Source organism: Pimephales promelas, chromosome 11, assembly GCF_988280905.1.
Source record: "Pimephales promelas chromosome 11, fPimPro1.hap1.1, whole genome shotgun sequence".
NCBI lineage: Eukaryota > Metazoa > Chordata > Actinopteri > Cypriniformes > Leuciscidae > Pimephales > Pimephales promelas.
The window spans coordinates 26,868,727-26,890,071 of record NC_142779.1 but is presented as its reverse complement, the minus strand read 5'-3'; the positions used below and the strand labels follow the sequence as shown (position 1 = coordinate 26,890,071).

The 21,345-nt window shown below is 36.8% G+C and overlaps 2 protein-coding genes across 5 annotated transcripts in view; one reads left to right on the top strand and one right to left on the bottom strand.

Moving 5' to 3' along the window:
- The window catches only part of thada (THADA armadillo repeat containing), a 169,693-nt gene extending 165,380 nt beyond the window's left edge, over positions 1-4,313 (bottom strand). For 3 of the 4 annotated variants that reach the window (XM_039653361.2, XM_089117242.1, XM_089117243.1), the window contains exons 1-5: positions 4,207-4,313; positions 3,872-3,958; positions 3,672-3,778; positions 3,452-3,585; positions 3,179-3,327 (exon numbers count right to left, since the gene is read on the bottom strand). In XM_039653361.2, the coding sequence (XP_039509295.2) occupies positions 3,179-3,327; positions 3,452-3,585; positions 3,672-3,778; positions 3,872-3,944 (463 nt within the window). In that variant the 5' untranslated portion in view covers positions 3,945-3,958; positions 4,207-4,313. Of the gene's footprint in view, positions 1-3,178; positions 3,328-3,451; positions 3,586-3,671; positions 3,779-3,871; positions 3,976-4,206 lie in introns of all 4 variants that reach the window. The other variant, XM_039653360.2, reaches the window with a different exon arrangement.
- Positions 4,314-4,491: 178 nt separating this feature from the next.
- The window catches only part of plekhh2 (pleckstrin homology domain containing, family H (with MyTH4 domain) member 2), a 52,444-nt gene continuing 35,590 nt past the window's right edge, over positions 4,492-21,345 (top strand). The window contains exons 1-4 of the mRNA XM_039653347.2: positions 4,492-4,655; positions 7,111-7,248; positions 18,352-18,414; positions 21,146-21,295. Of these exons, the coding sequence (XP_039509281.2) occupies positions 7,129-7,248; positions 18,352-18,414; positions 21,146-21,295 (333 nt within the window). The 5' untranslated portion in view covers positions 4,492-4,655; positions 7,111-7,128. The remainder of the gene's footprint in view (positions 4,656-7,110; positions 7,249-18,351; positions 18,415-21,145; positions 21,296-21,345) is intronic.

The window sequence follows — 21,345 nt, the reverse complement described above, 5'->3', positions numbered from 1 at the left end:
CAATCAAACCGAAGCATTGAGAACTTTGTCAGTGTCCAAACAGTTTAATAAGAAGATATTTCATACACACAGTCAACTTCGCGAATACAGGAAGAAGCCATCTTTGAAAAATAGTCTCTACCAGTCGATCTACGAACGCCGATCCAAGTGCGCTGAACTGTGCAGAATATCATATGGTCCATCGTTTTCTTCTCTTCAATATGTACATGTAGCCTACTGTTCGCGCTCACCTTATCACCTTATTCACATCTCACCAGCGCACATGGATCGGCGTTCGTAGATCTACTGGTCGAGACTATTTTTCCAAGATGGCTTCTTCCCGTATTCGCGAAGTTGACTGTGTTTATAAAATATCTTCTTATTAAACTTCATGGACACTGACAAAGTTCTCAATGCTTCGGTTTGAATGTAGGGACCCTCATTATGCTGTCGTGTTACTGTGGGGCTATTTTGAGCCTTGTTAGTGGTAATTACAAGCGATTTTTATTTGTCATTACTCTATGCCCTATATACTAGCATTATACTAGCGTTATAGGCTAAACTGTTTTTAGAGATAAAACTATTTACGTTCGGCAATCATGAAAACAAATCTCAGATAACGGTTGACTAGGTAACAATGTGTAATTAGACCAAAGGTTCATTTTGCACCGGAGTTGTCCTTTAAGATATTTGATGAAATATACTTGGTTACTCCGGTAACCTCAGTTTTCTCGTGAACGGTCACTTCGCATTGTGTAGCTATACGCAGTGGGAAAACTCCTTTTTAAAAGTTACATAAAAGTTACAAAAGTTACAAAAAAGGAGTTTTCCCACTGCGGATAGCTACGGAATATGAAGTGACCATTCGAAAGGGAACCAAGAGTTTTCCAATCCCCTATAGACAGCAACACAAGTAACACTTTTAAGACCCAGAAAAGTAGTACAAAAAAATGCACTGTTAAAATAGTCCATGTGAATACAGCGGTTCAACCTTTTTTTTATGAAGTGACGAGAATACTTATTTGTGAGCAAAATAATAATAACAATAATGACTATTCAGATATTTCTTCTCTTCTTCAATCTCTGATGCTGCTCATGCGAGCACTTTAAAGGGATAGTTCACCCAAAAAGAAAAATTCTTAGGTCATTACTTAGGCTACTCGCCGTCATATGTCGTTCCAAACTTTGTTCATCTTCGAATCACAAATAAATATCTTTTTGATGAAATCTTTCTGTCCATTCATTGACAGCTACGCAACTACAGATTTGACTCTTCAAAATAGGGGTGTCCATGGTTAACCGGTTAACCGATTAACCGTTTAAAATTGGTTAACCGAGTGAAACCTTTTTGCTCGGTTAAGTGGCGTCAATACATATTTGCACAAAACTTTTGCGTTTTTTTTTCTGATTGTCGATAAAAAAAATATTGTGAAATGAAAGCGTTTCTATTAACGGTGTTATGCGACTAAAACATTTTTTTTTCCTTTCGCGATAAGCCATTCCAAAAATAATGCCAACAGACGTTGGTAGTCTATCACAGCCACCGCACTAAACATTATTATTATTTATAAAAGGAGACGTGGTGTGTCATCCAAGCATTAATGGCAGGGACAGTCACAGAGTTTCTGTGTTTCTCCCTCATTTCTGCTCCGCGGTCTTGATTGTGGCATTTCTTTGAGGTTTTGTCTAGTAGGCTATTCCTTGTATCCTTTTATGAATTTTAAAAAAGAACTCTGCCTCGTATATGTCCAAACGGTCAGTGTAGCCTACTTTTGTGTTCATTCGTTTCCCCTTATTTAATCCGTAGGCCTAATTGCAAAACGAAAAATGAACGATTGAACACCAAAATGTTAATTTGAACTGTAGGACTACGTCAAATGCTGCGCAAAAATATATAGGCTATATATCGACGAATTTTCAGATATTTGTTTGATTTTTTTCCCCTTTAAACATTTAAAATATTTGACAAATGAATATGGGAAAAAAAAGATTTTACTGGTTTTCTGAGGCCAGATTAGAACCTGGAAATGATTTTACCCGCAGTGCTGAATGAGAAGAGCCGTAACCACAGCCTACAGAAAGGGGATTTAGATGATTTATAAGATATAATAAATGTGTCTGATAATAAAATAATATAACATAACGAGGCATTAATTGTTTATTAATAAACTATTGTTTTCTAAATCAGTTTCTGCTAAAAACAAATCTCCATCCCCGGATGCACCTTTACAGAGAAATACATAATTAGCTGACTACATAATTACATAGTCAGGAGATATTGGCTTTCGATTCGAATTTGTTCGTTTTAAATTGGACATTTAAAGCTTTAGTCTACAAAGGCTTTAAATGTCCAATTTAAAACGAACAAATTCGAATGCGGTGGCTGTTTCAGTTCTCGCGCTACAGTTCACGGAGATCATGAAGCGCGCCTGTTTGTTAAAGCACAACGTTTTCTTGTTATTGTGAGTTTACGCAAATAAATGTATTTGCGAATAATGTATTATTATTTTCTGTATGAACAGAAATGAAAGAGTATTTTAAGTTGTTTCCACTGAAAGAACTGCAATGAAACTGCAAGTGTTCACATGGGCGTCTCGCAGCCTCCACAAAGCACAAACACACTGGATATGAGTCAAAATATTGTGTTTATTTGTGCTTTGTTCCTTTTTTGGATAAAAGCGTCTTCTACATATGCAGCCTAATAAAATGTTACAATAATGATGATTATTATTATTATTTGCAGATACGGAGTTTTTGCGAAATGGACGTGTTGCCAATGTGCGTATTTTCAATGGGCAATTTCAGTTTGAAGGGTGATGGAAACGCGCCTACTTTAACTGCTCTGAACTTACCACTGCGTTTTATTTCTATAAATTAATTTCGTTTCAAATGGGGTCCAACCAGTTATTAAAGGTGTTAAAAATTATCTCTGTATCTCGAGGTTGTGGCGCGCACATGGTTAACCGAGTATTAACCGATAAGGGCCTCGGTTAACGGTTAATGAAAAACTTGAAAACGTGCAGCCCTACTTCAAAAAGTTCATAGAGATCATAAAACTAATCCATATGAATTGAGAAGATAAAGGAAACTCTTACAGATTTGGAACATCATGAAGGTGAGTAAATAACAGAATTTTCATTTTTGGGTGAACTATCCCTTTAAGATATATAACTTCTAAAATGAATTCACTTAGACATACCAATTTTAAAGCCATCCAGACAGGAAGTGATGCTATCTGTTAGGTGTGAGAAGTGATCTGTATTCGTAAAGGAGAGAGAGGAAGACAGGCACTCAGACAGACATCCAACCGTTTTCTCCTCCAGCCAATCTGGGCCACTACGTAGTGCACTGGTGGTGGAAAAGAAAAAGAATATGCCATTATGTTAAATAAACTAAGTGCCCAGAAGTCATTAAAAAAAGAGTTGCTGATTTCAAGTCACATGAGTGACAGTGAAATGTGGGTACTTTTAACCTTGCTACAGCTCTCTTAAGCGGGTTCTTAGCTGGCAGTGTGGTATACAGGAACGCTAGTGTGCTCAGGCAGGAATGCAGTAAAGGACCTGTAGAGGATTCATCCTCTCTCAACTGCTCCAACATGACGCCTGCCTGCAGTCAACATTCAAACCAATTAATTGAAAGTGTTAAGCGATTACATTCTGTATACTTAAATGATGAATGTGATATAGACCGACCTTAGAGATGAGCTGGATCTGCTCAACTGGGTCTGGTGAAGATAAACTGTCCTTCAGAACTTGAGCAAGCTCTATTAATCTACTGTCCCCCTCCACAGATAAGGAATCTGGGAGAAGAAAACATAAAGAAATATTACAGGGAAATATATGCATTGCAACCACAACACAACCACTAAAGGTTGGTGATATCTGTCACTCACCTGTCAGGCTCTTCAGCTTGACATCATCCAAAACTACAGCCTCCACTTTAGGTGTTTTTTTCTTCACAACCATGACTGACGTTAGTTCTGGGGCATAAAAACAACTGCAGATTAGAATCATAAATGTATCGTTTAATTATTTAAAAAGCTAATACAACAACTCAATAAGATCAACTTTAAACTAATTTACAGCGCTAGGCTTAGTGTAACCTAACGTTAGTGCTAGTCACTTTTTTGTTTCCTGCAGACATATTAAACCGACGTTCTCCAACACCGTACACCCTATTTTACTGCACATTCAGAACACTATAAGGCATAAACATATATTGTCATACCTCTGCAATAAAGCAGGTACCGGTGAAAAAGTTCAATACTGCGTGTAGAAATCAGTAATTCCGCAGGAACATAACATACACGTGTGACGCGTCAATTCCGGAATCACTATGAAAGACCGCCCAATTAAACATATGATTGGTCCAGACTCAACACCTCAGATGTGTGATTGGTCCTCAGGAAAATCAATCATTTCTGACATCACCGTTCTCCAAAAAAGCGTCCAAACCACACCTACAATGGTTTGATTGTGCGTGCTCGTAAAAACACGCCCCTGAACCCGCCCACTTCCACAGTACGATGCTGGAGTGAAAACTTTGAGCTAGAAAACGCTCGCTCTTTATATCATAATTAGGTCATTATTGCAATAACAACTGGGACAACACGGAATAATATTTTTATTATGGTGTGAAACCAGTGCCATCTACTGCACTGTAACACTGAGTGTCGGGTAAGGATATAATCTTTAACTATTAACAAAAAGTATTAGTTTGTTTTTGTTTCTTGATAAAGTGAATATGAGGGAATAATTGCTTAAATGTGGTTCATGTTGTTTAAAGTACACTATTTGTTGATTTTATATGATTTAGTTAACACATTAACTCTGTTCTGTTTTTTTTTTCTGTTCATTTTCATGAACACAACCAATTGAATTGCATCGTCATTATTTCAACTGCTGTTAACTTGTAGATTATTGTCGTTCTGTACACATAGACCTTTTTTATATCAAGATTTTAGTTTAAAATTTGTATGAATACTATTCTGGTTTTTATACCATATTCATCATTAATATATATATATATATATATATATATATATATATATATATATATATATATATATATATATATATATGTTGTCTTAATTCATTCATTTCCAATGGCCCACTAATATTTGATAGTACAAATATTCCACATAGTGCCCGAAAATCTGTCCAATCAAAAGATTAACCTGTAATTACAGTTATGTGGAATCATTGTATATTTGCCCTCTATGGAACTGCAGAGAAAATGTGGAGATCCTTTAATGGAGCCAAAAGACCACTGTCCATCTCCTGAGATGCAAATTCCTACCAAAATTCCCAGATCTTTGTATACATTTCTAGATCTACATTTAATGACTTTGTTATCCACTTTGGCTCACTTTCCCTAAATGTGTCTCTCAAGGAGGTTGTTCCACAGTAACATGTTGTTTTTATTCACATTGGTTGAGATTCAAACCCTCAGTTTTATTTACCACAGCTTAATTGAGCTCAACACATGTTTGCACTCCCTTTGTGCTCATGCCAATGCTGTAATGACAGCTTATTATAACTAGAGTAGTTGTAGTGTAAAGTGTTCACTCACATTTTTCTGCTGTGCTTTACAACACCTGATTTACATCAGTTAACACGTGTTTTTCGAAATTGAAAGTTTACGATGGAAAAGTGTGATGGTGTATCAGTGCTGCCTGGTTTTGTTTGTTTTTATAGTGGTGGTCAGTTTGTCCAGGGCTCTGCCTGGCCCTCGAACACTTTTGACGTTTCCACACAACCAAATACAGACTGTCTTTGCTGTTTATTTCCAAGTATTATTGATGTGAAAATTTGAATTGGGTCATATTCTGGTTGTGCATGAACCATAAATGTTTTGATGGGGTAAACCATTTATTAATAAGATTCCAGTTTCTTAAATCCATAAAAGACACCTGGCATATGCTTGTATCAATCACAATGTTGTGGCAAATAAACCCTCTTCAGTATATTCGCTGTTGTTGCTATACTGTTTGTTCATTGTAAAATGCCCAAACAAACATAATTATGAGTTCTATGACACATAAGAAGTTGTGAAAAGTCAAGAACGTTTTGAAACAAGGTGTAGATTCTGTCTAAATGTTAGTAAAACAAATTTTGCAATTCATGATGATGATTTTAATGTGCTCTCCATTTCCATTTTCCATTTGCATCTGCATCTCAGCTTTTATTCATATTAAGCTGAATCAACATGGTGGGTGATCGTTGGTCAAAGTTAAAACTGCAAATTAACTAAATTTTCCCTTATCAATCATGGCTGAATGAATCTCAACATTAATGTACAAGTATTTTGATAACCTATTTACAACCACCAAACATTGTCCCAATGTTATATTTTAATGTTGAAACAACAACACAACCTACAATTTTTTTTTAAACTAAATTGTTTTTAACGTTGAAAGTCAGTCACATCATGCTGTCTGGTTTTGTTGGGCCATTAAGTTATCTAAAGTCCATGTCATTAGAAACATTTTGGTACTTAATTTCCATAGACCAGTTCCTTAGACCAGACTTTCCATTTCTATGAAATTATTCATAGGAATGGAAGATCAATCAATTGATTGATCTTGAATCAATCACGTTTAATTCATTTACATTATCCAAAATGTTTTATTTATTTATTTATTTATTTTTAACAGAAGTCCCTCCTGACATTTTTCATGTAGATAATTAATGTAGATAATTATGTGGAAACATGGGTAGGTTAAACTGTATTTTTACTGTTCTTTCTTACATTTAAACATTTTGAAGCAAATTGGTGAATCAAGGTTAAATCACTGCTTATATTAGTTTCGGTTTTGCATATGGAATCACTGTTGATATCGCAACTTTGTATCTTTTCAACATGACATTGTTGATCTGCTATTTTGTTAACCTTTTTACGTTGAGCATTAAGCGTTATTTAAGTGTTTTTTCAATGTTATTTTAACCACATATCAATGTTAAAATGTTGCTGGTTATTCCAAATGATATTTGTTTTGCTATACATCACCCAGCCCTGCAGCTGATTTGTATTTGGACCCATGTTCATTAGCCTAAGTTCTTGAGTGGTTTTCTACTGCATGTTCTGTGTGTCCGTCTGCTTCAGTCTCATGCTGTGTTTATAATATTGCAGGGTCTGAGGGGTGACGGCATGGCAGAGGGTGATGAATGCGCAGGCAGGGAGTGGAAAGACAAGTACATGGCCCTTGAGGCCCTGCTCTTCAAGTTCCGTGGGCAGATGAACGTGATCCGAGAGCTCACGGCAGAAAAGGTCAGTCAAACGGTCCCTGAGTTCTTTCACTTGGACTGCTGTTTTACACTGGTACTCTCGGATCTTTAAAAATAATTATATCAAACTGAATGCTGAGCAAGTAAAACCTACTTTACCGCTAGCCATCTTTTATTCAAATAATAACAGACCAGGCATAAGATTTGTCTGCAACTGTCACCACCCCAGTAATTCCTGTCTGTAGTAATACAGGAGAGTTGTGTGAATTACTCAGTAGTGTAAATTCTTGGAAAAGCGAAAAAAAGCCACCTATTAAATTATTTGCTCATTTCCATGTTTGGTTTTCATTTCCATGAATATGTATGTGTGTGTGTATTGTGCCATTGTGCCATGGCCTATTTCTTTGGCCTATCTCGAGGGAGAGCAGATTAGAGGTTAATATAAACAGACGCCTGACCACAGGGCTCCAGACTACTGCATTCTGGTATAGCAGAATCGTCTTTGAATTACAGACTCGAGATGGGTGCTTTAAATGTCTTGCCTTTGCGGAGAGGTCAAGTTTAGGATTTTTTTTTTTTTTACTAAATATATATTTATATTGTATGTTTTACATTACATTTCAACATTGAAGGTCAATCACATGAAATCTGGTTTCATTTGGCCCTTAAGTTTCCCAAAGTTGATGATGTCATCATTAGACACAATTTGGTTACTTCATTTCCATGGACTAGTTCAAACTGTCTGTTTCAGTGAACTGATTCATAGTCAGCTCCCAAAGTTTTGGCTCCCAAAGTTTCTTCTTTATCTTTCAATAATGGCCTCTTGAAACCAGCATCACAAAACAATCTGAGTTACCGGTAAACCAAATAAGTGTTGGACACAAAGTGACTTTTACAGGAACAGAGTTTGTTCACCAATGTAATTATTTTATTTTAGTTTTGTAATATTTTTTTCTTTAATCTATCGCCTGTGATTTATTTGTTCCTTCTCAATAACTTGTGTAATGAAAAAAATTTAATGATTCCATCATTTAAGAATCTCATTTTAATGGTTCCTCATTCCTTCATCTATAGACGTGTTGTTGTTATCAGCTTGGTACCGTCTGGGCCCGCTTAAGTTTGCCATCTATTATTCCTCCCTTGCATAGCATGTGGATGCATTCGCTTACGGCAGTAATTAAAAGCTGCTATTAAATGTTTACATTGGGCTTCTCTCTTAAAATGTCCTCTCACTGCAGATCCTGGATCAGCTGTGCAGATAGCTGGTACGATCAGTTTGAGGAAATGTCAGCGATTAATCATGTAGAACTGGACAAAGGAAGAGGATGAAGGGAAAGGAGTAGGTCATAGGGTAAAGAAAGTAGGGAAGTAGGAAAGTGTGGGATAATTAACTTGTCGCCCAAAAAACGATCAAAAAAAGGTTGGCTAGTTATAGTTATATAGATGTATAATATACAAAAACCATCACACACCTGCAGACGATAGGTGCACAGGAAAACAATGAAAAGAAGAGATCGGTCGACAATCTGCAAACGAGAAACTCCCGCACACTATCTAAATATATATATTTGCAATGTTTCGGTCTCATGACCTTCATCAGGCACATCAGGAGAGATCCCATAAAAAAATTATTGATGAATGGCAAAATGTGCGTACATTCTAAAAAAGTTTTTGTTTTGTTTTTCTGCTGAATTGATGCAGATACATTTTTTGGACTATTCACATTCCACAGCATCTCAAATGTTGGTTTGATGATTCTGAAATGTCTGAGCCAAAGTCTGTTATTAGAATGATTTGGCATAATGACCTCTCAGAAGTTTCTCACATGATTGTGTTCCCAAACACCATCCAAACACAAGAGAACCTGACAGTGTTTATTGTGTTTCTTCTACGTGCTCTGAAGCCCCTTTTCTACCAAAGCATTTTGAGAGCCGGTTCGGAGCCGGTGCCTGCGCGCGAACCAGTTCTTTGTGTTTCGACAGCCAAAGAACCGGTTCGCGGCCTTGAAAACTGGTTCCAAAGCGGCACCAACTCTTTGCTGGACTAGAACCGTTCTTTTACCACGTCATGCTTATTTTATTAGATTAAAAGACTTACATATTTCAATTGTTTTTAAAGTTTTCTTGGTACACAAGTTAGAGATAATCCCAAAGCAATGTACTTGCAAGCATTTCTAGCGACGTGCACAGTGACGTAATGATGTCGTTCCCTGGGCGCTCTAGTCAGTGGAAAAACAAACAGGTTCTGAACGGGTTCGCAAGTTGAACCAACTCCGAACCAACTTTGAACCAGCACCAGTTCCGAACTCGAAGGGACTATCCTTCTTAGTTATCCTTCCTAGTTAATGGGTTGTCTCAAACTATGATGAATTTGTTTTGAAATTGTTTTGTAGATTTGCACATGCCTTGTGGGATAATGAAGAGGTATAAGAGTGAAAGAGAAAGAGGGGGAGTAAAATGGGAGGAGAGAGACATATGAACAGAGTGGCAAAACAAACTATCCTTTAATCACTGAGACTCCCATGGGAGGAAATGCCTGGTTTCGTGCTATACAGGAAGTTAGCATTCTAAATACATACACAAACAAACTTGTATATGCTGATGCAAGTGTGGTTTGTTGGGAGAAATGTAGGTCATTTTCTCTCCTGCTTTGCATACTTTTTAATAAAGTTTGAAATGAATCAAACAGACATGGACAGCAACTGCTCATCATGCAAAGAAACTCAAAACAGTAACGAACATTCGCAGTGAGCCATCGTCAAGGAATGTCACGAAGGATCCCATGAAGTAAACTTCAGTGGCTAAACCATATCCTGCTTCTGAACCCATGCAAACCTTTTCTTTTAAACCGTTATGGTAAAATTAAGGGCAGTTTCAAGTGCAGTTAAACATACTGTACTTACTTGTGTTCTCACACAGAAAGCACATTGTGCGAAGTCTGAATCTGTTATTGGTTAACGCTCCGCGTCTCCTCGTGCCCAACAGCCTCAGATTGAGTCCACGTTTAGTTGGGTGTCCAGAGAGTTCAGACGTTGTTGTTATTGACATGTTTCGGACATTTTCCCTAGTGCTCTGAGCCCTCTCCTCAGACAGCACCCCAAATATGTATATTTTATACTATATCTGATTATATGTACATGTGAACTTGTGAATATTATATGTAATTGGTTACACTTTACAATAAGGTCCCATTCCCAATGCTTTAGCTAACATGAACTAACAATGATCATGAATACTGTATATTTCTTGAGTTTTTTTTTTTTTTTTTTTTTTTTTTTTTCCGTTTGCCCTAATTCTCCGTTCCAAACAACTCAGGATTCTGATTTTTCCCACGCCCTAATTGTAAATAACACCCGGAACGCTGTTTGATGTCGGACATCTGACCTGTGAACTCTGGGCAAATCTTTCAACCCAGACCTCAGTGAGATCACTTCCAAGATGGCGGCGCCGGCAAGTCCTGCTTCCAGCAATCATTGCGTGAAGCCACCCTATGTCAAATGTAAAAACAAACTTTAACAATAAACATTACGTATTTACGTTCATATATTGATACATTTAATTTTTTCCTGTTGTCAGCCCTTTTTGATGTGAACGCATTTTCTTTTTTGCCAAAAATGCTCTTGTGTCGTTGCGACATCATGCCCCTTTAAATTAATTATCATAAAATGTATAATGGTATAATTTTCTCTGAGAGAAAAAAAATATATATATTATTCTTATTTCAGCAATGGACTAGAACATTTAGAAATGTTAGCTTCTAGCACATTCCAAAGTGTATCCAATATACAGTGTGCTGCTGTTCCCCCTGAGTGTGTAGGACAGATGAGTGGAGTGTAGAGCAGAGGCCGGGTGACGCTTGGGAATTTGGAGCTGTGGTGCAGTGAGGGGTGTCATACAGACAGGCTTTGTGAGCTGGCCTGTAGAGGGAGGCTGGATGAGGGGTGCAGGGCGGGCCGGCCACAGAAGGCCGTGGATGGAATTCATGGAATGGAAGACTGACTGTAGCCAGGACCACATGGAGTGGAGAAGCTAGGAGTGATCGTAGTAGATTAAAGAAAACTATTGATTAAAATGTGGAGTTTACAGGTGCAAACTGGTGAAAGCATCCATGGAGGTTTTTAGTTTGTTTTTGGTATAATGCACTCCCATCATGTCTTACTCATTTGAAAAAAAAAAAAGTTTTTTTTTTTTTAAATCAACAATCAAATCATTATTTTCTGTCAGAAAAGAATAAATAATAATAATAAAACTAATAATACCCTTTTGCATGGAGCATTAATTAGTTTAATTATTTTGTGGCCATGTTTTATTCACCACCCTCCGTTTTATTTGTTAAAATCATAGACACAAGGGAAAATTGTGCAATTTTTGTGCAATTGTAGCAGCAATATCTTTTTTCCCTCCCTTCATTGTCAAAGCTCCATATGGTTGTGATGCTTATTTTCACTGAAATGGTTAAACATGTAAGCAAGATGATCTGAATCAATTTGTGATTTCAGACTGCTCACTGTAGTACTGGATTGTTTGGAGTACCATAGAATACCAAATAGGACAGGCACTGCAGATCAATCACAGACAAAACATAGTTGAATAGGCTATTTTACTTCTTTCAAAGGTTTGAAATCTTTTAAACACAACATTGTTTCTAGGTGGACTCCAGCTAGACTAGATTACACTGTTAAAAATTTCGAGGTCAGTACGTTTTTGAAAGAAGTATTTAATTTGATGAAAAACTAAAATAAGAACATTAATATTGTGAAATATTATCACAATACAAAAGAGCAGTTTTCTATTTGTCTATTTTAAAATGTAATGTATTCCTGTGATGCAAAGTTTTTTTTTTTTAGTTCAAAAAGAACAATATTTGAAAAAAAAAAAATCTTTTGTCTGACATTGTCTGTCACTTTTGATTCATTCAATGTGGTGATTCTCAACTTTGTTCTGGGGACACTGCTCTGCACATATTGTATCTGTCCCTTATCTGACACGGGTGCATTTGCCGTACAATGACGTAATTTGCTTAACCACCATGGAAAAATGCATTGTTGAAGAAACTAACTTCTTACAACTGTTTCCAGGAACTGGTCGTACCTCTGTTGTTTCAACAACTTCACATGCAGATTTAGAGTAATATCTTAACATTATTAAAGGAATAGTTCACTTCAAAATAATTGACTCACCCTCAAGTTGTTTCAAACATGTATGAATTTATTTCTTCTGCTAAACACAAAAGAACACAAATATTTCGAAGAATGTCTGGGTACAGTCAATGAAGTACATCAACTGTTTGGTTACCGACATTCTTCAAAATTCTGTGTTCAGCAAAATAAATAAATTCATACAGGTTTGAAACAACTTGAGGGTGAGTAAATGATGACAGAATTGTCATTTTGAAGTGAACTTTAAGTTAATTTACATAAACAACAGAAAGTCGTAAATGAATCACGTTAACATGCAGTATTTGGCGTACACTTTACTCCATGTGCTTCATTCAGTCAGCAGCTTTATCCACGTAATGTAAGTTTTCTGACATTGTACTGTAATGAACTGATGACTGCACTGTTTTTGTTTTGTTGTTTTGCTTTATTTGATATTTCATTTTTCGCTGGTTCCCTCATATGTCATACTCCAGGGTTCCTTACACATTTATGCATATGCGCACTCCTCAAAAAACAGTGCTGACTGTTGACATGCCTAAATATAAATTAAAATGTATATATTGAATAGCATGAAAGATATATAATTCACTGAAGCATTGTGGAGCATGATCTAAGTCCATGTGTTATTTTAAAGGGATACTCCACCAAAAATGTAAAATTCTGTCAACATTTACTCACCCTCAAGTTGTTGCAAACCTGTATGAGTTTCTTTCTTCTGCTGAACACAAAGGGAGATATTTTGAGAAAAGTTTGGAACCAACAGTTGTTTGGCACCATTGACTTCCTTTGTGCACACTGTATATCTTCCTTTGTGTTCAGCAGAAGAAAGAAACTCATATAGGTTTGCAACAACTTGAGGGTGAGTAAATGTTGACAGAATTTTCATTTTTGGGTGGAGTATCCCTTTAACGAGAAACTGTGCTTTTCACCACAGCATCCAATGGATTTAACGATAAGCTTTAGAAAAAAGCAGATGTTAATATGCATTAACCTGTGGCTCAACTGGTCAGAATATGGTTTGTGCAGCTGTCTCAGAACAGTCTGTAATTACTCTGCTGTTTTTATTTTATTTTCTATATCTGCCTCAGTGGTCAGTGGTGGACCAGCTTGACCACAGATGAGGATGGGTGTATACAATATGTGTGTATGTGTGGTTGTTGTGGTATGAACATATCTGTAGTTACACATATGTGTATGAATAGTCTGTGGGGATAGTGGCTGTGTGTGAAGATGATATATAAATAACGAGTGTGTTTAGAGTCCGTGATGTATTTCTGACCATCAGTGTGTTTTGGGGACACACCCTTTGGTTTAGTCTAGGAATTGGCTCCCTAAACACTGAATAGGAATAGACTTTTATGATGGAAAACTAACCAGAGTCTTCGTAAATCTTTTTATTCACCACCAGTGAATAAGAGATTTATGTCATTCATCAGGCTCTGCCTAATATAATGCACCATTAACAAATCCAACAAAATGTGCTTTAACTTAATTCCAAGAGGCCTAGAGCAGAAAAAGTTTACATATGAGCTGTATCGTTCCATCAGAGTCATCACAATGACAGTTTTGTCAGTAGTCCGCTATGCATTGAGTCTTATTAAACATCTTTAATGACGGTGGCTTGTAAACAAGAGAGGCTGTTAGAAAGATCAGAACATTATTCAGTCATACACAACTGCATAGAACACTTTTGTGTGGTGTTCATTGGAAAATATGAGTGCAGCAGCAGTAACTATTAGTAGCGTGTTAGGTCATATTTGTGTGTTCTCCTTTGGGAACTCTGTGAAATGAAACAGGTTGCTGATTGAGCTCATGCCAAAGTAGAAACAAGCAAATTGTTCCAGCAATTAACACCCACACATAAATCAAAAAGATATAATTAAAAGAAGACCCCAAAACATGCTTAAAAGAAAGCTAATTTATTAACCTTTTTTGTGACAGTTGGGCACCCTCTAAATTCGAATTACCGTAATCCAATAAAAATAACATTCTCAATAAAAAATAAAATCTTTAATTATAAAGTATCCACCAATAAAATTGTATGAGCAAAAAAAAATGCACTTTTTACCAGAGCCCGACCGATAAAGGATTTTGAAGGCCGATACCGCTACAAATATTTGTTGGTTTTAAAATCCGATATTCCAATATATCAGCCGATATTTTTTATTTTTTTTTTATTTTTTTTCAGAAACGCACAACAAAACATTAACAGATTTCCATAACATTAGTTATTTGTAGTTATGTATGAGTTTTAACTAAAATAGTATGATAATGCATTTTGAAAAGAAACTTGTTTATTTTATTGTCACAACAGAACAGAGGAACCAAAGCTCATTAATGTTAACGTTAGCGATATTCCACTGATGTTAGTGGCATTAGCTAACTTTGTGGTTAGCAGGGACGGTGTAGAGTGAGTGCCCTCGGGTGGACAAACTATACAATTCCAACACTCATGATATGGTTGAAGCGTGTTTCGTCCGTTTTTATTTTATTTTTGAAATATTCATTTATCGGCCATTATAACTGCCGATACCGAAAATGCCTAATATCGGCCTGCCGATATATCGGCCTGGCTCTACTTTTTACCAAAATCTCAAAAATGTTTAATTTACATTATTTACACTGAGCATTTAATTTGTATTTGAAAATTGATTACTCAATTAAATAAAAATGCACAATATAAGCATTAGATTTCCACATTAGATTTCCAAGAGCCATTCAGCAAACTCCAATCTGGGCACAACTAAGACCCTGAATGTGTGAAGTGCTTGTTTAGACTGAGCAATATGGAATTTATATCAGAGCTCAACTTGAAACTATGAGGATTGAGAATAAAGTGGTCAAAATTTTCTGAAATGTATGTTAAAGGGATACTCCACTTTTTTGGAAATATGCTCATTTTACAAGTCCCCCATAGTTAAACTTTTGAGTTTTACCGTTTTTGAATCCATTCAGCCGATCTCCGGTTCTGGCGGTCCCACTTTTAGCATAGCTTAGTATACATCATTGAAGTGGACAAGAGCATTAGCATTTCTAAAAAAAAAAAAAAAAAAAAAAATGACCAAAGAGTTTCGATATTTTTCCTATTTAAAACTTGACTCTTCTGTAGTTACATCGTGCACTAAGACCTACGGAAAATGTAAAGTTGCGATTTTCTAGGCTGATATAGCTAGGAACTACATTCTCATTCCTGCGTAATAATCAGGAAACTTCACTGCCGTACCATGAGTGCAGCGGGCGTAATGATATGACGCAGCGCCTGAAAATAGTCCCCAGCTTCCAACGTTACCGAGACTAATGCTGTGCCCGAAATCTCCACTCAAAGCACTACTCCCTACCCCCTATGTTGGGGGTAGATAGCAGAGCACTATATAGTGAGCTCACGAGCATAATAGAAACACCACTTTCGGACACTACTCGATCGTCTCTCTGCGCCGTTGATTACATCATCTGTCAGCTGGTGCCGAGCCGGCTCTGGGCCAAATAGATTTTTAAAAATAAATACATTACATTATATTGAGCTTATTTCTTCAAAATTTAAAAAACTAAAAGTGATTTCTGGCCGTTTTTGTTATAATGCGCTACTCCACACATGATTAACTTATTTTTATGATCAGCGCAATGCATGATGGTTTGTAGGGCTTAGGTTAGTGACCATCGGTTGTACACTACTTTTCAAAATGCATTCTGGGATACATTGAATGGACTATATAGGTTCTAATAATCATCACTATACATTCGGACAGCACTACAAAATGGCGAGCTCACTATATAGTCCACTATATAGTGAGTAATGGGTGATTTCGGACACAGCATAAGTTTGTGTAGTCATTACGCCTGCTGCACTCGGTACGGCAGTGAAGTTTCCTGATTATTACGCAGGAATGAGAGTATAGTTCCTAGCCATATTAGCCTAGAAAATCACAACTTTACATTTTCCGTCGGTCTTAGTGCACAATGTAACTACAGAAGAGTCAAGTTTTAAATAGGTAAAATATCGAAACTTTTTGGTCATTTTTTTTTAGAAATGCTAATGTTCTTGTCCACTTCAATGATGTATGCTAAGCTATGCTAAAAGTGGGACCGCTAGAACCGGAGATCGGCTGAATCGTTTCAATAACGGTACTCAACAGTTTAACTCTGGGGAAGTTGTAGAATGAGTATATTTCCAAATAAAGTGGAGTATCCCTTTAATAATTGATGACGGTAAAGTCACCAAAATGACCAGCTACTGAATCATCACCACTGCTTTACCACAGAATTTAAAATATCTTTCATTTCAATACAACACAGCTTCAGGACTTTGGCAAATGTTTTTGCTTGGACAGTAGTTTTTGCATTTCCTAACTTTCTACAGGAAATGTTCTCATGGTCTTCTCATCCAAAAAAAAAAAAAAAAAAAGACCTGATGGAATGTTACGGTAATGTAGCATAGCATTCCTGCTTTGGTAAAAATTATTTTAAAATGGACATGCAGCATTCCTGACAATACGCTATTAGAGAAATATGTATAAAAAGATGGAATCCTTGCTCAGAGGATATTTATTTACAAAACCAGCTGGCCTTTTCCCTTAGTAATGCATGGAATATGTTATGCATAGAGCGTTATAGTATGTGTAATACTAGTTGTTTATTCTGACCTTTGTAATTGACAGGTTTTATTTTTCTTATCTCTCACTTTTAGGTAGCTAAAAAATGAAATACACTGCCCTACAACAAACAATAATTTTAATGTTCTAAAATATTTTTACTATCCCATATTTTCCTAATGACAATTTTATAATTTGTTTATGTAGGACTACTACAAACACTTGTGCGTTAAGTCATCTTGGATTTTATCAATGTTAAAAAAAGGAATAACGTGTTTTTTAAAGCCACTATAAAGAACCATTCTCAACAAGGGTGATAATATTATAATATAATATTATTACATATATAATATACATATTACAATAAAGATACTGTTCTAAAAATCATTCTCAATATTAAACAATGGCAGAGTTTACACCACAGCTATACCAATAATGGCACAAAGAAATAAAAAATTTTTTCAAGCTGATGAATGATAAAAACATTGACAGCCAATCAGAAGCAATCTTGCTTTATAGAGCTAGACAAGCACACGCTTAGAATAAACTGAATGACACCGTCCGCTGGTGTGTCCACTAATATACAGTAGTTATCTTTATAGTTATTGTTCTTGGTGTGAATGGGCCTTAACATTTTATTGCAGAATAAGGCAGAAAATATATTTCATAATTTCTAAGGCGATGTCAATAAGCACTGCATTATTCTACTTTATTGTTATGTAAATAACCTGAGATTGCTTGAAAAACACACATGACCCATATATTTGTGGCAATCATGTATTTATTGTCTTTACATTTCATCAGTCAAAATGTTTCGTTTCTGCTTTTTGTTCAGGTACAGTGATAGCTGGATGCCTTTTTACATTAACGGATTAGGAGGAATGTCAAGTGTAATGACTTCTGTGAGCCTCACGCGCAAGTGGTGCTTGCTTGGGTCTAGCTCGGCCCAGTCCAGCTCTGTGGATCTAATGCGTAGAGGGAGAGTTATGGGTTCTTCTGTCTTCACTCATTACACTTAAATGATATCCTCCCACTTGCATACTTTTTGTATGAGGGCACCCTCCGGCTTCTAGTATGAAATAAACTGACTTTAGCGCTCCATAATGCTGACATTGCCTCATTTTGGATTACAATAAAGTGTCTGGTCATGCATAGAGTATCTTGTATCTTTCAATTTAAATTGGATTTATTCATATTGGTCCATGAAAACCTCTACATGAACACACTTAGCCGAAAAAAAGCACAGGGGACGGATTGACGTTTTATTAAGAGCTTATTCTTTGCCCATGGCATAGAGGAAAAATGAAAGCAGACTTTCATATGAATATTTATCATGTCCATGCATACATGCACAAACACAGCTCCTTTGCTCATTCATTCATAGTTCTTGTTCTCTCAGATGCAGCAGTTGGAGAAGCAAGTGTTGGAAGCAGAGCGTCGGGCATATGAAGCCAACCAGCAGGTAAATGCTAGTAACACTTTTGTGGACATTTCATCAAATATTTGAGATGTACTGTATTTGATTCATTTGAATTATGATTCTGTTCTCAAAGGGACATTCAAACACTAAAACACATTAACACACAGGTTATTAACAGTAAAGATTGCACATCTTTGAAAACAATGGTAGCACTTATTATGTTTATTATAAAAGAGCTTTCCTGATAAAAAGGTGTCCAACCCAGTACTAATATATCTCTGTGTGTGTGTGTATATATATATATACAGTATATATACATATTTATATATATATATATATATATATATATATATATATATATATATAATTCTTCGTGGCATTCAACAAGGTTTTGAGATTTTGGTCCATATTTGCATGCTTTTTTTGGCTGCGGGCAATGTTTTTCCTACGTTTTTCATTTGATGTATAGAGGGAATGCGCGTGACGTCACTGTCGGCCGGGGTGCCTGCAGTTACTCACAGTGAGTGGCAAAAAGACTGAGCAGCTGTATGTTTTCACTGTGAATGCCGCGAAAAACAAACACAACACATAAAAAGTGGGAAAGAGCTTTGCGATTGACTGTACAACTAGATTTGACAAAAAAGCAGTCTGGTATATTTTTACAGACTGCTATAGAAAGAGGAGCAAATGAATCTCTGCAATTCACAGAAACAACTGGACTCCAGTCAGCGAAAGGTGGATTTGAAGTTATCATTTTGTGTCAATATGCTGAATTTAGGTGTAAAACCATACCCATATATTTAGTATTGTTATATATATTAACAACTCATCAATTAAATATTTATTATTGCATATTCTGCATTATTGGATGTTTTTAATAAACACTGACCAAAAAAAAAAAAACTATAAAGTTTTAGGGCTGGACGATATGATGATATATAGGTTATAACACTGATATAAGTGATCACCCGGATTTAGACCTTCCTATATTGTATTTATATAAATCGTTCACAGGCAAATTTGCTTTATGTTTAGGTCTATATTGCTTTTATTTCCCCGGTGTCGAAATCAGGCAAACATAAATGTCAGGCAACACCTAGCTGCATGTCAATATCCATGGATCACTGGATCTTTAGTAAGATGCAACACTATTGAGTCCAACATTTAGTTTAAATTGAGATTTAGTTTGAATGTAGTTTAAATAAACATTTAGTTGAAATTGTCCGTTATAGTAGCATTTTCGCTGTTTCCCCTATTAAATCCAGTCACGCAGCAGATCTTTTGCCACTCAGTCAGGCTGAGGGGGGTTGTTCCGGCAGGAAAGTGATGTCAATGCATTCCCTCTATTGTCAGTTCAGAGATGCTCTTCTGTAGCCTAGAAATCTAGACGCACCCTAGCGGCAGCAAAAATTATTTTGCAGCAAAGTGTGGTCTAGCAACTCTCCATAGACGTTTGAGCTGGAAAACCCCAACTCCGGTAGGGCCAATCACATCGTGTATAGAGTCGGAGGGCGGGCTTAACATAATGATGACAGAGTTGCGACGGTCAGAGCAAGCTCGGACATATTCGGTTTGAAGTCGTTCATCCTCGGATGCGGCCGGCGCCGCGCGCGGTTACAAAAAAGCTGTGGCGAAATGATCAACTTGTCATATTTGCCGCCCGCGCTCGTGCTGTCACGTCGAGTATAAAGGCTTTACTCCGTGTCAGCGCGCGCTCTGATCGGTATAGGTGCACGGACCTCTCCCGAATCATCTCCAGCAAGCACCACTACTCCGCCTCCGTTTCCCTCGTAAGCTGATATTAATATTTAAACATTCTCTCTGATATTATTTTTTTAATGACACACTGTCTCTTTCTCTCTCATACACACACAAACACACACATACGGTCTCTTTCTTTCTCACACATATGTTGGCTAGTTATAAACTCTTTAGACTTTTAATGATTAGTGTTTTATTTTTAAAGTTTGTGGGTCGTGTAAAAAACAAACAAAAAAATCCCTTATTTTGGGGATGGATTCCGGGAATTCTCCCTTATTTTCAATGTTCAATGTTGACAGCCGGACTGGATACGGTAAAAGTTTAATATATCAACTTGCTCCGCTGAGTACGTCACCGTCTTTGTTGCTCTGATTGGCTTTAGCGCTATCCAATTGCGTGCAGAGAGAAAGACAACCGTTTATCCCGCCCCTCGGATTGAGCCCTGTCAATGAAGAGTTTCCAGACCTAACATCTTGATGTAGGTCTGGCATGCCAGGCTAGCTCTTCTGCAGACCTCGATTGAAATGAGTGGTTGTTTGAGTTACTGTTGCCTTTCTATCTGCTCAAACAGGTCTGGACATTCTCCTCTGACCTCTGGCATCATCAAGGCATTTTCAGCCACAGAACTGCCAATCATTGAACATTTTCACTTTTTAATACCATTCTCTGTAAACTCTAGAGATGGTTGCGCGTGAATATCCCAGTAGATCAGCAGTTTCTGAAATACTAAGACCAGCCCGTCCAACACGAACAACCATGCCACGCTCAAAGTCATTTAAATCACCTTTCTTCCCCATTCTGATGCTCAGTTTGAACTTCAGCAGATTGTTTTGACCATGTCTACATGCCTAAATACACTGTGTTGCTGCCATGTGATTGGCTGATTAGATATTTGTATTAACGAGCAGTTGAATTGGTGTAGTTGAACCTGTGAGTGTTTATATATACATTTTTGGTATATGATCATGTAACATTTATTAGCACTGTGTATACGTGCATGTGTTTGTTGCAGGTGCAGTGGATGGAAGAGCGTTTAAAGACTTCAGATATCCAGTCGAGTGATTCAGAGCTGCAGCTTTTCAGGCGCTGTCAAGATCTTCAAGCGGGACTGAAGGAGAAAGATGAGCTTATTGACACCCTAGAGCAGCAGCTGGAGGAACAGGTCAGTCATACTTCCAGTCATTAAAACCATCAGGTTTGCATCAGTATACA